At 38.4% G+C, this 17572-nt stretch overlaps 1 protein-coding gene across 4 annotated transcripts in view; it reads right to left on the bottom strand.

Annotated features, from left to right (window-relative positions):
* NLGN1 (neuroligin 1) overlaps nucleotides 1-17572 on the bottom strand; it is a 965616-nt gene that overhangs the window by 592148 nt on the left and 355896 nt on the right. For 2 of the 4 annotated variants that reach the window (XM_077487957.1, XM_077487956.1), the window contains exons 2-3: nucleotides 13276-14074; nucleotides 12817-12876 (exon numbers count right to left, since the gene is read on the bottom strand). In XM_077487957.1, coding sequence (XP_077344083.1) covers nucleotides 12817-12876; nucleotides 13276-13768 — 553 coding nt within the window. In that variant the 5' untranslated portion in view covers nucleotides 13769-14074. The remainder of the gene's footprint in view (nucleotides 1-12816; nucleotides 12877-13275; nucleotides 14075-17572) is intronic. The other 2 variants (XM_077487959.1, XM_077487958.1) reach the window with 1 other exon arrangement.

The raw sequence follows: 17572 nt of genomic DNA on the forward strand, positions 1-17572 counted from the left end.
TTTTTTTCTAAAAAGTTGTACTAACCTAGAAAACCTAAAGAAGAAAAGAAACACTATGGTATTCTAAGTGCTAAAATTATCATCAACAACAGATAATATGGAAGATATGAGTCATAATAATTTTCCACTTGTTGACAAGTTAAAGTTTGCAGATGATAACTTTTAAACATATTTTCTCTGTACCAGTAATTATTTCGTAAAAGCAACAAAAGACAAAATAGTATAAAAGATATCTGCTACAGCTCAAAGTGAAAAACATATTGTAGCCCATAAACACCGGTGTAGGTCTATATAGAGGTAGTTTCAATAATTATTACCTACTGACTTGGCAAACGCTGGTCATAAAACTAAATGTGAATGGTTGTACTTAAATTTATGGTTTGCAATATATACACAATTTGGCCTGTCCAGCACTCAGAAAAGTGCCACTGTGCGCAAACAGCTTTTTTCACCAAAAATAGCTATTTATCTCCTTGATGAAACACATGCATCGCGATCAGATTAAAGTAATCTCAGCAATAAGAAGATGCCTGTGTTCCTCAATGATATTATAAACTGAGACAGCTGCCATACAAACCCCATGCCACATGACCCATCCATTAAATGTATGTATCCAAGATAAAGCTAGAAACTTTTAATTATTATCAGCGTTTGTCTTTCTCTTCTTGAATATAAATATATCTTGCTTAAACACTGTGAATATCCCTCTCATCTTAGTTTCCCAGTGAAATCTAACTGAGATTAATTATATTCCATATCTAACAATGTCAATGGGGAAAACATAGATATAAATATAAAGCCCATGCTTCCTTTGCAGGCACTAAATAAATCATCAGAACAACAAGAGTGTCAAAGAGTGACACACATTTAACTTTTATTTGCAAATAAGAACATTTAATCAATTGCCACACTCCAAACCCAATTTACTTGGCCAGCGTCTTTTAACAAGAAGAGATTTTATAATGATGAATAGCAATAAAAGTTTGTACAGGGTACGTAGGAGTCATGCATCTTTATTCACGCCTCTCTGAACCTAAGTCAGTGTAATAGGTTGCGCTGCTAATTACATATGTCTGATGTGCTGCATAATAAGGAGCACTGCTGCATTGCACACTAGCAAATGACATGTAAATTACTGCAGCCTTGTCTCAGACTACAGAGCACTTTGTACAATTGCCCACTGTACCCCCAGTTAGCATCATGACATACTGGCACAGACATGCATTGTATATTGAGTACCTTCTACAATACTAAGCCAGGAAAAGCAGGTCTTTACAGAGACACACTCAGACAATATTCATTTTGCCTGCATAAAAACGGCAAGAATTCTCTGCTTTTATAAGTGTATAGTTAAATGAATAGAATAATATAAAGTAATAACTTCCTCACTTCTTTATATTTGCTGGTAATAACTGGATGAGCCTAGAAAAAAAAAAAAAATCTACTATAACATAATCAATTCTTGGTACTGATAATCACCTGAGTGGCTCAAAATTTACACATAGCATCAGCTGCCTTTGATGTTACCAGTGGTACCCTTTCTGTAGGTGCATGGTACCTACCTTTCTGGTCACCTGCTGTACTAAATACTTCAGAAAAGGAAATTATAAGCAAGATCCAGCCTAATACCTAACCACTCACATTTCTGTAGATTCTAAACAGTTGTGTACAATTGTTTTAAATCCTTTTCAGATTATCTCAGGAAAAGGAGGAGCCAGTAAGCTATATCTACCTGTCCTGCTCTAGATCTAATTTCCAGGAGGAAATTAAGCTGTCAGAAAAGATAATCATCCCTGCTGATTGGACAGCTTAAGTCCTGACACACTGAAGGGATGGGGTGTTGGACATCTGCAGAAACACCACTGCTTTCACATGGAGAGCAAAGGTCCTTCTCTCTGCAGCTGGGGACAGGCTTCTCTACTCAGACTGTGGCTTCTTTATACGGCCAAATTTGGGTTTAGCAATTGGCATTCCCATGCAAAGAGCTATTTCTATTCATGAGGTATGCACAGATGTTCCATGCAGCCTTGTGCAGGGAGGCTGTTCAAATTAATGACAGGCGGCTAGATACACGGACCTGCACCGATCTCCATGCGCATCCATATAGGTTCCATGTAAGGCTCAGAACGCAGTCTGTTCAGCAAATCAAAGGTTAGGTACTGACATTAGTCTCCTAGGATGCATCTGGAAAGCCTAGGCAACATAAAGTCAGGACGTGGGTATCACATTATACAGGTGCAGCTCATAAAATTAGACTATCATCAAAAAGGTAATTTATTTCAGTAATTAAATTCAAAAAGCGAAAATTATATATTTTATATAGATGCGTTACGCACAGAGTGATATATTTCAAGCATTTCTTTATTTTTATTTTGATGATTATGGCTTACAGCTAGTGAAAACCCAAAATTCAGTATCTCAGAAAATTTGAATATGACATACAATGCTGTGTAAAAGTATTTGCCCCCTTTTAGATTTTTTATTTTTTTTGCATATTTGTCAAACTTAAATGATTTAGATCATTAAACAAATTTTATTATTACACAAAGATAATCCGAGTAAATACAAAATGCAGTTTTTAAATGATGGTTTAATTTATTTCAGGCAAAAAAGCTGCCCAAACCTGGCTGGCTTTATGTGAAAAAGTAATTGCCCCTAAACCTAATAACTGGTTGCGCCACCCTTGGCGGCAACAACTGCAATCCAGCATTTGCGATAACTGGCAATGAGTCTTTCACATTGCAGGGGAGCAATTTTGGCCCACTCTTCTTTGCCAAATTGTTTTAATTCAGCCACATTGGAGGGGTTTCCAGCATGAATGGCCTGTGTAAGGTCATGATGCAGCATCTCAATTTGTTTTAAGTCCTGGCTTTGAGTAGGCCACTCCAAAGCCTACATTTTGCTTTGTTTGAACCATTTGGAGGTGGACTTGCTGTTGTGTTTTGGATCATTGTCCTTCTGTATAACCCAAGTGCACCTGAGCTTGAGGTCACAAACTGATGACCGGACATTCTCCTTTGGTATTTTCTGGTACAGTTCAGAGTTCATGGTTTCAGTCAATTATGGTATGTCGTCCAGATCCTGAAGCAATGCAGCCCCAGACCATCACGCTACCACCAGCATGTCTGACTGTTGGTATGCTGTTTTTGTTATGAAATGCTGTATTCATTTTATGCCAGATGTAACGGGATGCACACCTTCCAAAAAGTAAAATTTTTTTCTCACCAGTCCTCAGAATATCTGCCTAAAAGTCTTGGGAATAATCAAGATGTTTTTTGGTAAATGTGAGATGAGCCGTGAGAACGTGAGATGTTCTTTTTGGTCAGCAGTGGCTTTGGCCTTGGAACTCTCCCAGTGATGCCATTTTTGCCCAGTTTCTATTGTTGAATCATGAACACTGATCTTACCAGAGGCAAGTGAGGCCTGCAGTTCTTTAGATGTTGCTATGGGTTCTTTTATGACGACTTGGATGAGTTGTCATCATGCTCTTGGAGTAGTTTTTGTAGGTCGGCCACTCCTGGGAAGGTTCACCATTGTTCCAAGTCATCTTCATTTGTGGATAATGGCTCTCCTCGTGGTTCACTGGTGTTCCAAAGCCTTAGAAATGGCTTTGAAACCCTTCCTAGAGTGATACATGTTTGTTTCTAATCTGCTCTTTTTTTAGATTGTGGCATGATATGTGGCTTTTTGCTGTTAGCTTGCTTCACTTTGTGAGACAGCTTCTATTTATGTGATTTCTTGATTCAACAGGTCTGGCAGTAATCAGGCCTGGGTGTGGCAAGTGAAATTTTACTCAGCTTTCCAAAAAATTGTGGTTAATCACAGTTCATTCATGATTCAGCATGGAAGTGGGAAATTACTTTTTCACATAGGGCCAGGCAGGTTTGAACAGCTTTTTTCCCTTAACAAATGAAATAATAATTTTAAAACTGCATCTTGGATTTACTTGGGTTATCTTTGTGTAATATTAAAATGTGTTTGATGATCTGAATCATTTAAGTGTGAGAAATTTGCAAAAAATAAAAAAATAAGGAAGGGGGCAAATACTTTTCACAGCACTGTAAGACCAATAATAAAAAGGATTTTTAATACAGAAATGTTGGCTTCCTAAAAAGTATGTCCATGTACAGTATAATATGCACTCAAAACTTAGTCAAATTGCCTTTTGTATGAATTACTGCATCAATGCGGCGTGACATGGAGGCGATCAGCCTGTGGCACTGCTGAGGTGTTATGCTCATCTGCATTGTTGGATCTGGTGTCTTTCATCTTCTTCTTGACAATACCACACATATTCTCTATGGGGTTTAGGACAGATGAGTTTGCTGGCCAATCAAGCTCAGTGATTTTATGATCATTTAACCAGGTATTGGTACTTTTGGCAGTGTGGGCAGGTGCCGAGTCCTGCTGGAAAATGAAATCAGCATCTCCATAAAGCTGGTCAGCAGAGGGAAGTATTAAGTGCTCTAGAATTTCCTGCTAGGGGACTGCGCTGACTTTGGACTTGTTAAAACAAAGTAGACCAATAACCATCAGATGACATGGCTCCCCAAATCCTCCAGACTGTGAAAAAGTTTGCACTTCATTTGAAAATCAAGGTCTCAGAGTCTGCAGGAAGAGTGGAGAGGTACAGAATCCAAGTTGCATGATGAGGTCTAGTGTGAAGTTTCCACAGTCAGGCATGATTTGGGGAGCCATGTCATCTGCTGGTGTTGGTCCACTGTGTTTTATTAAGTCTAAAGTCAGCGCAGCCCTCTACCAGGAAGTTCTAGAGCACTTCATGCTTCCCTCTGCTGACCAGCTTTATAGAGATGCCGATTTCATTTTCCAGCAGAAAAAGTACCAATATCTTATTTAATAATCATGGTATGTATCACTGTGCTTGATTGGTCAGTAAACTCACCTAACCTAAACCCCATAGAGAATCTGTGAGGTATTGTCAAGAAGAAGATGACCCAACAATGCAGACAAGCTAAAGGTCGCTATCAAAGCAACCTGGGCTTCCATAACACCTCAGCAGTGCCAAAGCCTGATCACCTCCATGCCATGCCACACTGATGCAGTAATTCATGCAAAAGGAGCCCCGGCCAAGTACTGAGTGCATACTATACTGTACATGGACATACTTTTCAGTAGGCCAACATTTCTGTATTAAAAACACTTTTTTTTTTATTGGTCTCATGTAATATTAAAATTTTTCTGGGTTACTGATATTTGGGTTTTCACTAGCTGTAAGCCATAATCATCAAAATTAAAAGAAAGAAATGCTTGAAATATATCACTCTGTGTGTAACACCTCTATATAAAATATATGAGTTTCACTTTTTTAATTTAATTACTGAAATAAATTAACTTAAATGTAAATGGTGATGATATTCAAACTTTATGAGATGCACCTGCATATGATATGATACAATATAATTTTTTGCACAATCTGTTACACTTTAAGTCAGACCTGAAGTCTAGAAGTAAAATATACATGTGTGGACCCAAAACATAACCAAAATGCAAGTTCACCTTTACCAAAAGCATACTATGCTGTTCCATATAGGTATAGCAGCATAGTGCGCTAAACCTACCTTCCAGCCAGGGCTCCCTTTCCATTCAAAGACTAAACTGCAAAAAAAGTCTAATGCCGCGTACACACGAGCGGATTGTATGGCGTACTTAGTCCGTCATACAATCCGACGGACAATCCGGCGTACTTTCCACTGAACGGACTTGACCACACACGGATACACAAACAGTCCGTCGAAAGCTTGCGCGATGACGTGTACAGCACGTACGACGGGACTAGAAATAGGAAGTCCAAGACACAGCAAAGCACCCTTCCACCGTGTAAATCCTTTCTGGGCATGCGCCATTCTTAGTCCGTCGAACTAGCATACTGACGACCGTATTGTCCGCTGAAACCAAAGTACGACGGACAGATTTTTGGAAAAACCGAAAATCTTAGTACTCCGGACTGCACGCTGAAAAAGTCCGCTGAAGCCCACACACGAGCGGATTGTCCGCTGAAATGTGTTTCAATGGACTAAGTACGTCAAACCGTTCGACCGTGTGTACGCGGCATTAATCTTCTACATTCTGTAATGGCTCTGTGTTGAGTAATTATAGGAGTGCCATGATAAGGAGCGCTGTACTGTTCTTTTGGGCTAGACACTTGGTGCCTATATTACTTATGATGAGCTCAGCAGTTACTACAGAAGTACTGTACACACTGTGCATATGAGGTAGTGGCAATCCCTCCTGTGGCAATAAGGAGGGTGCTGATCCCAACAGATGCTTCACCCTACAATAACTCAGAATGGAGCCATTATAAGCTCTAAAGAATTTTAAGTAGCTTCTTTGAATTGAAAGAGAGCCCTGGCTTCAAGATAGGTAAACACACACTACGCTACTATAACCATATGGAATGGTGTGCTTTTTTGTAAAGGAAAGCATACGCTTAAAGTAAATAAACATGCTTACAAACTTTTTAATGAAGAAATAGGGAGAAATACATATTTACCCTTTTCCTTGTTCCCCTGGTTCCCTCTGCTCTTTTCCATGGGAGAACCCTTCTCATGTCCAAATTGCTGGACCTCTGTTTTTGTAATTTATGTGAGTTGGGTCAGTTGCATTGCTGTCTAGATTTAAACTTAAAATTCCCCCTCTTCCCAATACTAAAGAATCAAGAGACAAATACCATGTGTTTACTATTATTACTTACTCTTCCAATTCCATACCCCTTCAGTACTGCTTTCAAGAGCCAGTACTGAAGCCCTGTTCATGTGTTTTCTGTTTATGGAGCCTGAAAAAGGTGACCTTCAGGCAGGGCCAGCAAACTTGCAGATCCTTCCTTTCTCAAGTGACCAATGCTCTAAAGTTTGGTTGTATCACTCCCCTCCTGGGGTTTAAAAATTCAAGAACTAGAAAAGAAAGGTACGCATTTACCATTTGTCTTTGCTATGACCAGGACTGGGTTTATACTTTCTGTTCCCAAAGCCAACTGTTTTGAGCTGCCCCTTCCCCCACCACAATGACCAGGCTAGCCTTTGTATCACACTAAGAAGAGCTGATGCCATAGCCACACAAGGTACATAGGTGGTGGCACAAACACTATAAAAACAGTTTAACTCCCGTTACTACACAATGACTACAGTGACTGGTAGGTTAGGAAAACTGACACCCTACTCTGCTAGGTGTATATATCCAGAGCTGGTGAACTGAAAGTACATAGCACACTATTACACCAGAAAAAATGCACAAACTCTACAGGGACAGAAGCCTGGTTGGGTGACATTGGCAGACAGAAAGGCAGTCTAAAACTCTCAATATACAGGAGTACATTTTGCTATCAGCAAAATTATTTGTGAGTGGCTATGTGATGCCCCTGGCAGCCCTTCTGTTTTTGGAAATGGTGTATGTTGGTTATGCCTGTCACTGGAGGTGAAAGCAACTCAAGAATGTCAAGAGGGTAAAAGCCTACTTAGCAGGTGATGAAAATCTTGACAGTCATTCAGCTAGCATTACTGATAGAAGCACAGAAAGGTATTGATTCAAGAAGATTCAGGATAGATTGTTAGTGATGGAAGGGAGAGGTTTCACTGAAAATTGTGGTCTGTGTAACTATAGCACCAAAGGAGAACTGGCCTTGTTAAAACATAATCAGTTATAATTTTATAAATGTGTTATTTATGAAATTTATATTTACAAATCATGAGGGCTGGTTCACCATAAATCACGCAGGGATGTACTGTGCAATTCACATGCAATCCAGCTGCAGTGTGATTTCAGCCCATTCATTTGAATAGGCTGAAATCTCGCCGGAAAGCAGCAAAGGACACTATTTTACAAAACTCAGAGCAACCAGATCGCATGGCCCATCTGCACCATGTGACACAGTGCAGGCAAATGCACTCCTTTTGCAACCAGCATTTGAGGTGTTGTGAGCATTGCACTGATACCCGATGCAGATCACAAGTGCAGTGTGCTTTGAATGTGTTGCAAGAAATGCGCACAGAATGCTTCCCGCACTATGTGCTGGTGTGAAATGATCCTAATTGGTGAAGGTCTGGTAATACATTTTGACTAACATCTTTCAATATACTCACTAGTATTAGTTTTAGCTAATAGAAATATCTCTGCAGTGAAGTGTTTTCACCAAAACATTGTACTAAACAATTTGCATCTAATTATATCTATAAAAAAAAGGATGTGTACTGCTATAAAAACTATCTCCAGAATATTTTCACTTAAAAGTTTCATAAATTTTGCAATGCTAAATATATGTATCTAAGAGTACTTCATCCACGTATGTATAGAATAAGATAAAACAATCTTTTACTTTTTGCTTTATACAAGTGAATAAATGTATGCACATTAGGTGTAGCTCATATTCATTCAACTGGCAACTAATTTGTGATTATTTTTGTCCTGTAATTATTTACAACCTGGCACTCGCTGTGTGCTCATTAATACAAGTTGTGATTGAAGTCTTTTTAAAACTCTAGACAGAAGGTGGAATTAATAAAGAAAAAGTAGGTAGGGATTCATTTACAGATTTTTTTTTCAGCACTTATCCTGTTAATTTGCCAAGTTTACATTTCAGAGTAGAGGCTGGTAAAATGGAATTTTTGATTTGACCCACAAAAAAAAACTGTTAGACCCTTAAAATGTATCTTGTTCTGATAAAATAATCAAGAACTCCAAATACTAAACAAATCTAAAAGGCTATTAAACAGAATACAATGATCTACAAATCATTCTGTGACCCCCCCCCCCTTTTTTATAGTGTTTCATGACTCTGACATCCACACATGCAGATATTTCCTTTTTTGTATGCCAACCCTCTGGCTAAGCTAGTGTCTCATGACTACAGGAGTTCCCCATGTTCTGTCTACTTTAGTGTAAGTCAATGTAATCTAGAGCAGGAAGCAGCACGGACAAATAGACTTCAAGCTGTCCTGAACTGATAATTAGCTGTTCACCCATTGAGGGGGAAGTATGTAAAATGGTTCAGTGGAAGCAAAGTGGTAGAAGTGGTAAAGCAAAACTGTGGTTAAAAGAAGTAGGTGCAGTTTAAAAGAGAAGTGATATGGAAAATATAAAACATTATACTCACCTAGGTGAATGCAGCATTGAGCGAATGCTGCATCAGTCCCCTTCGCTGCTCGCTCTGAACATATACCTGAGCAATCAAACCCGCGATCGTTCAGTTCTCTCCCTCTGTTCTGATCAGAGAACCGTGACTGCTCTGCCCCTCCAGTGCTAACTTGAGCATTGGACCGTGGAAGGGGTGGGAGCAGTCGTCTCGGCCTCTCAGTGATTCATTGAGAGGCTGAGCCAGCTGCCGGACCAGGCTCTGAAAAGATTCCAACCATATGGTCGAGATCCCCTTAGAAGCCTGGACCAGGAGCTGACTCAGCCTCTCAATGATCCACCGAGAGGCTGAGCCAGCTGCTCCCATGCTCTTCACATCCCAGTGCTTCAATGATGTCAGCCGACAGCAGGCTTTAGGAGTGCAGAATGAACTACACTCCTATGACCCATGGGTGAAGTCTGACCAAAAAAAGCTTTGGCTATATGTCTCCTTCATATCTCCCCTCTCCACCAGCACACTCATCTTTCCACCTCTTCAATGTCTTGCTAATCCATACAGCTGCTGTAAGGGAAGAACATATCTAGTACTTCCATGTATGGAAGAGTATGTAACTTCCTCTCAATGGTGATCAGTAGCTGGCCTAGAGCTGGGGGGATAGTCTTCATAAATGGGTAAGCTCTTCCTAGAAAAACCCAGAACTTACATAGATCCTCACTCCCACTGACTGAGAGGAACAGAAGGATGTAAAATACTGGAGATGAAGGCATTAAAATGAATCTATTACCTTGCCCTGCACAATGTTGTTTATGCACAGTCATCAATAAAGTGCATTGATAAACGCAATGATAGCATTTTATGCGTAACCACAGCACACAGAAAAACAAATATAAATGTTGATATTAACATCATCTGGGCTGTATATATCTGATTATGTTTTTGTTGTGAAAATAACAACATATTGTCTACTGTGCTTTTCTCCATTGTGAAATGGCTGAAAGAGTTTGAAAATGAGAAACAATAAATTCTGCTTTTAAAAAATTTCCTATTTTTTATGCAAAGGGGATGAAAAACATGTCACTGCAAAAAAATCATTCAATAAGACTGAACTTTGTCTTCATTTTATCTGCATTGTGACAGCCTACATTGAAACATCAAGGGCAAATACAGCAAAATTATGAAGGTCTAGCAGGATAAATGAAAATTGCACCACAGCTTTCAATCTCACATTCCTTTTTCAGGAAAGAAAGTGAGCAGCTATATTCCTTTGCAGCTGAAAGTTTTTAAGGGAGAGCAAATATACACATGTGTTAGGATCTCCATTATATCTCTCAGGTTAACTTAATCTGCCAAGCAAGCACAGTCAACAGTAGGATACTACTGTTGCTTACTGTATTTGTGTAAAGATATGGGAGGAGAAACTGTGTGATTGCAGGAAGAAGATGAAAGGGAGCAATTTTCAAATATCAGAGAAAAGTTATTTTATCGGATAATATTAAAAGTTGTCAATCCCTTTAAACAAATCTGTCAAAAGCCTAGGCAATGCAAACTGAGTATACAATAAATTCATAATCAGAGATAACCTTTAGGGAAAACAAATCAAAATCAGTAGTATATACAGGCATATAGACAGCTGAAACCTTCTGCTGCTGCATCTTAGCTCCCAACGACAAAGGGACATTTTGAACATGTAAAAAGACCAAATGCAGCTTTGCAGAAAAACTCAAGCTTTGTAGATAACTTTAGAAACCTATGTCTTTGCATTTAAAGACCTTTTTGACAACTTGTTTAAAGTTTCTTTAAAACTAGCATTTTATTTTGTTGTATGTGAATTGCCCAGGATTGTGACACATTTGATAAGGAAGATGATAACCAAATACTTTAACTTATCTGATAGACCAGCAAACTTTTTTCACTTCAAATATCCACTTAAGTTATGAATAATTGTAACTTTTTCTTTGCACTTTTATTTAACTTCTAGCCTGATTTTATAGCTGTAGTGAACAAAAATCTATAAGGATCTACTTCAGATTTTCGAAAAATGTACCTAGCTCTAATTCCATGTATATCCATTTGATGTTACATCTAAGTCTCTGGAAAGGATAGGAGGTAAAAGGTGACCACATGATCTGTGTTCAGTTTATACAACTAGCTCTAGTAAGGAAAACATGAAAAAAAAAAATCCTGGAACCTGTATAATGGTTTTGATAATATGGTAAAACCTTGGTTTGAGGGTAACTTGGTTTGGGAGCATTTTGCAAGACAAGCAAAAGTTTTAAATACATTTTGACTTGATATACAAGCAATATCTTGATATACAAGTAACATCACGCAAAAACTGAGTATAAAAGAGAAGAGAAGCGCCTCTAAGTGTAGCAATATGATTATTTAATGAAGGTACAACACTTAGTAAGTCATATGGTTGATTATTAAAACAGGCACATCTAAGTAGGCAGGCATCCGGAGTAAAGCTATCCACATAGACCATCTTCCGCACCGTCATCAACGTCATCCCTTCCACTCTGTGCTCCACGAGTACTTCAAGCCTTGCTTTAAAATCACTCTACTGCAGGGTAGTCTTCATGGTCCCGATTGCAAATTAACAGCGATGAGAGCCAGCAGGGAGGAGTATGGTCTATGTGGACAGCTTTACCCTGGATTCCTGCATAATTAGATGTGCCAGTTTTAATCATCAACCATGTGAGTTACTAAATATTGTACCTTCATTAAATGTAACCATATTACTACATTTATAGGCACTTCTCTTCTCTTATATACAGCATATATATATAGCAGCTGTTGGATTTTCCTTTGAATCCCCTTGTGGAGGCTGCCATTTGTGGATGAACATTTTATGGTTACACATCCTATCACATTGCTATAGTCTTTTTATATGGACTATAAACTGAAGGACTTATGAATAAATGGTTGTGAAACAAATCATCTGAGTTTCCATTATTTCTTATAGGGAAATTTGCTTTGATATACAAGTGCTTTGGATTACAAGCATGTTTCCGGAATGAATTATGCCCGCAATCCAAGGTTTTACTGTATTAATTTTAAATGTTTTAGCCACATGACCTGTGTTTGGTTTAAACAGCTAGGTCTAGTAAGGAAGAAATTGCAAATATATATTTTATTGTATTGTATTGTTATTGTTAAATATTCATTTTACCAGTCTTAAATGTTTTCGAAAATTACAACCAAGGCTCCTTTCATACTTGTCCGACTTGTCCTGTGACTTGGGACTGCACTGTTGCATGACATGTCGTACCCCATGATTTCCAATGAGTACCATTCATATCTGTGCAACTTCATTTCGCAACTACTTTAGCCTGACTTTCACGGGACTTGAGGTCCATAGACCTCAAGATTACACAGGCATTACTTCAGCTCGCATCAAAATAGCGGCAACATCGCAGGAAACAAATTTGCGGAAAAATCACATCTCTTTCAGGTTGCACAAAAGTGAAAGGAGCCTTAAAAAAATTATCAGACTTTAACTTTTTTCCTAATTCAAAATATTTGTATTGTTTTTTCAACAACCTAGTTTTCTAAACACCATTTCCTTTTATGCATAATGTACTACCCTAATGAAGTAAAACATACAATTTACAATACTGAGTGTGTACAGTATATGTTTTTTTCCTGTTCAATGTAGCATAGATCTAGTGCTGTCATACCTAACCTCCTTCGTATTTTCCCATATTTTTTTTTGTTACTTTAATACATACCTCCTTTTCTACATATTTTCTTGCCGGGTTTCCGGGCACATTCCTTGGATATTCTTTTTACTGAAAAATGAATAGAAGACTAAAAAATAACATGGAGCTCCGAGACAGAGAGTAGGAGCATGCAACACCGTTTACCTAGCTCTGCCTTTGGCTATGTATCCAACGCTGTGGAGCCTGCACATGCAAATGGAGGAGGATGTATCATCAATGGGCAGGTAAGAGAGAGGGAGTACCTTCCATTGTAATACCCGTGTCTCAGGAGAACATGAGTGTAGACATGAGTACAGAAACAGGATCACAGATAAAAGAGCTGCATGCACATTGAAAAGCCAGCATGCCAACAACTAACCAAGCATGCAACCTATACACAGGATTAATATGGTTAGAATTTAGAAAAGTGAAAGAAAAAAAAACTAAAATCACAGAATTTCCCTGGTTTTATTCCCGCATGGAACTCACCATCCTCAGTTGGAACGTATATATTTAAATATAGGCAGTCTTCACTCTGGTCTTGCACATAGGAAGAAACTACATCCAGGTTGTTGGTGAACCAAACAGGAAGCATGACTTCAGGAAGCCTGCCTCCTACAATGTTTTGCGGACAAACAGGGGCAAATTGAGTGCCATTTTTTATATTCTCCCAAGTTGCTGGAGGTTCTGGAGGTTGAAAACGTCGTTCCCCTACTGGGGAAGCAGCATAAGGAACACCAAGGAATTGAACAACAGGCCCTAGGATTTCATTATTGAGTTCTTTCTTAACGCCTCGTACTTTGCCATAAGTTGTTGTAACTATGGGGTCTACGTCATCCAGTTTTTGTGAGCACACAGTTGTAACGTGAAGCAAAAATCCCAACAGGCACAAGGAAAATGTGACATCCAGACCCATGGACAACAGACGCAACCTTGCTACTCTCCACAAACATTTCAGTCGCATGGACCTTGGAAATGCCATAGTCCAACATTAGTTGCCGTGGAAAGCAATGTTATTTGTATCCACTTATGTGAAACAGGGCAATCGATGGAAATGTACCAGATTTGTTAAATGCGATCCTGCCAGGAAAATATCAGAGGGGTTTTCTTGCAGCAAGATTCTTCCATTGATTTCTCACTCACTGAAGCAGTATCTTCACTAAGCACTATTTATCAGGCTACATTCTATTGACAATACTGTTTTCCATAGTAGCAATATCACAGGAGCTGCCATTTATTCCACACTGACTTCTTATAAATCAAATCCAGTTAGCCGCAGGTCTATATCCTGGAGAAAATGAGAATAAGTCATTAATAGGAAAAAAATTATAACATGGACATTAATTAGTACATGCTGTGCAAGCTACCGTGCATTTGTTAATATTTTCTCTTTTTCTAATTATAGCAGAGTAAGACAACTTTAATTAATTTTACGTTTCATTGGATGGCTGTTTTGTTAGACACAAATCTACTAAGCATTTCTTTCATGTAGACTAGAAAAGTTAATGTATAAAATTGCAAAACAGATTTCTGAGTTCAGTAAAGTTTTGTAAAAAAAAAAAAATTGCAATATATGTTAAAATATTTTTGAAAGTGAATAATTGAAGCAGAACTCCAGCCAGGCAGCCAAATACATAGCTAACATATATATGTATATACATGTACCAGTATCACTAAATTTACTCAGAGGGTGATACTGCTATTCTGAACATGCACTTCTGTATCTTTCTTTGTCACCCACTCACCCCTTTCCTGCTTGTTAGACTTTAAATAAGCATCACACCACTGTGGAGCCTCTCCCTGTTTACTTCCACTGCTGTAAGCCTGAGTAAACACCAACCTTTTGGCCCACGGTGCCTGAAATGTGTTAGATTCACATTTCAGTTGAGCCCAGTTAGTGCATAGTGCAGGCCCTCCACCTTGCAGCCTGATATCTGGTTTTCAGTTGACTGCCAGAAACGAATTTCAGAAAAGAAGAGAGATTCGAGAAATTAGAGTAACAGCATTCAAACTAATTAGTGGACAAAACAGTTTTCATAATGACATGTGCCCAGAATTTTGCTTTAATTGTAACGAAAATTGAATTTTTATTAAAATAAGTACAAAGTAGAAACTACCATGTTTTCAACTCTGTGGCAGTTGCCAAATTGTGTGCAAGCAGCCTCCTGTAAATCACAACTTCAGTGTTGAGACAATTCCTATACATTATGTGTTAAAGCATAAGCTTTATATTGAGGCTGTATTACATATCTGTTCTCTTGGCATGGTATACATAAAGTGGAACTCTGGTCAAACCGGTTTCTTTGTTTTGGCAGAAAGTTGAGAATGTTTACATCAACTAGGAAAGAAGTAATAAAAACCTCCCAGGATGCTATAACCCTTCCCGACCATACCAGAAAAAAAATTAACATTTAAGTAAATACCTCCTAAAGGAACAAATAAAATCATAAAAACTGACACAGGTTCTAACATTTTACTATTTTATCCACAACTGCCACTGACCAGCAACTCAAGGTGGAGGGAGGATTTAACAGCACCGTTAATGACCAGCAATGTACGGGTGGAGAGATTAACAACACTGGCACTGACCACCAGCGGAGGGGGATGTTAATATTACTACCATTGACACCAATACATAAGGTTATAATTATATGCAGACAGTGACACCAATGCTGAGGGCTGTTATTACATCCACTAACTCCAAAGCTGGGGTTATCGTTGAGGACACTGGCACCAATGTTGAGGGATACTATTGCATTCACTAAAACTAACTTTGGGGGTTGTTATTGTGGTTACTGACATTAATGCTGAGGGTATTATTGCTGCTATTGACATCATTTCAGGCAGGTTTTAAGAGTATAGCCTCAGGTAAATATAAATCGAATGTGATGTACCATCATCCATAAAGTTTTTAGAGAATGGAGTTTTTTTGGTGTGGGGGTAATGAGATAGCCGTTCACGCTAACTTTTTATACCTAACCCATTTTTTCAGGCAGTTATTACTGCTGCCACTGACACCTTTGCTGTGGGTTATTATTGTGGTCATTGACATCAAGCCTCAGGAATTTATTTTTAGAGGTCACTGATGCTAACAATCAGTGTTAATATGGGACTTACTGACCAGGTTAATTTTGCAGTCACTGACACCAATGCTGGGGGTTACTATTGCTGCCACTAACAACAAAATTGCTTATTTAAAGAAAATATGGAGTGGCTGGATATACTGAACAAACCAGGAAGTGATGTAAGAGGTGTCTAATGCTGTCTACAATGTTTGCACCATGCATACTGATGTTTTTTACTGATTTTAATGTAAGAGTCCATTTTGGCCTTTAATACATTGAGTTTAGTTAAACAGCTTTATGCTATGGGAGGCTTTTTCTTTATCCCCTTATAACATCTGACAACATTGGAACCATCATATAATCGGGAGTCTGGAAAGTCGGAGACACTGGTGGAAAAGCTGTAGCCGTGCCCAGCATTATCAGAAACCGCAGTGACCTTGCGGGATCAAGAGATGGAGATTTGATCTGTCCCAGGGAGATCATTAAGGCGGCTTATATTCCTCATTGAGGTAATAGCTATGGGCGCATTAAGTTCACACGAAGATCACATATAGAAGAATCATTCATTACACAAATTGTTTTTCACAAGATCTGTAGATCACAGGAATTTTGGCACATTGTTTGAAAAGGACTTTCTTTCACAGCAATTGACCGATTGTTATCATTATAATTTTTGTGCATTTCTTGATGGATTTTGTCACAATTATTTTAGTGTATGTTATCCGATTATAGGAAGTTGCACTGATCACTATTACATTTATACCCAAAAGGGCTTATTTAACTTCCACTTTTTCTTCATTGTGTGTTCCAGTACTATGTAAATAATGCACAAAGGCTAACATTTCTGGTGTGTTATAGCCCATTAATCTTGAATGGGCTGCCTAACTCAAGTCACTCCACCTCAATTGTGTGATTGTCTAGAAGTGTTGGGTCTCACTTGAGGCTGCCTATAAACATCAAGTTCACCATAACTACTCTAGAGAGTCATAGAATTACTTTTGCAGTGCATATACTTTTGAAGCACATACTGTGAAATCTCATTAAGAAATAAAGTAATTCTTAGAAGAACAATATATACTTTTTGTCTTTCTTTCCAATGCAGTATTGTAGGGAACACATCATAATCAAAAAAGTTTGGCCAACACTAGGTCCTAAGAGCAGACAACAAGCACCAAGAATGATTACCATATCCTTTGTAAAATTAGTATCTCCTATGAACAATAGCAACAAGGTGGTCATTTCCTAGAGTACCTCAATTGTATTATGGCTACTAAATGGCACTGACGATCATGGCACATAATTATATCACAAATAATACAGCGATCATTATGGTGCTCATGCAAATTTTTAAGACATCTGCACAGCAAACTTCTATATACACAGCATATATAAACCTTAAGGTGTCTAGATGCAGCTTTAAATGCGATCACCCAGTAGGTGTGCTTAACTTTAACTTGGCGATCTAGCATCCATTCTTCCTGCATCCCACATTCAAAATAATTTTCCTTAGCAACCAGAAAGGAGGCACCTTTAATGTTTTAAGGGGATTGTGGGGAGTGTACTGGAGCTCTAACGTGGAACAAAAGTCAAGACTTGCCTGCTGATCATGTCCCAGTTCAGGGGTTCTAAGGTTTTACATGTTCTTAGGGACTATTACGTTAAATATCTATTTTAATATGTAAATTTATGCAAAAGCAGAACTGTTCCAGGAAGCAAAAAGG

The sequence above is a fragment of the Lithobates pipiens genome, unplaced genomic scaffold (assembly GCF_037356315.1).
Source record: "Lithobates pipiens isolate NorthernLeopardFrog02 unplaced genomic scaffold, aLitPip1_a1.2 Scaffold_18, whole genome shotgun sequence".
NCBI classification, from domain to species: domain Eukaryota; kingdom Metazoa; phylum Chordata; class Amphibia; order Anura; family Ranidae; genus Lithobates; species Lithobates pipiens.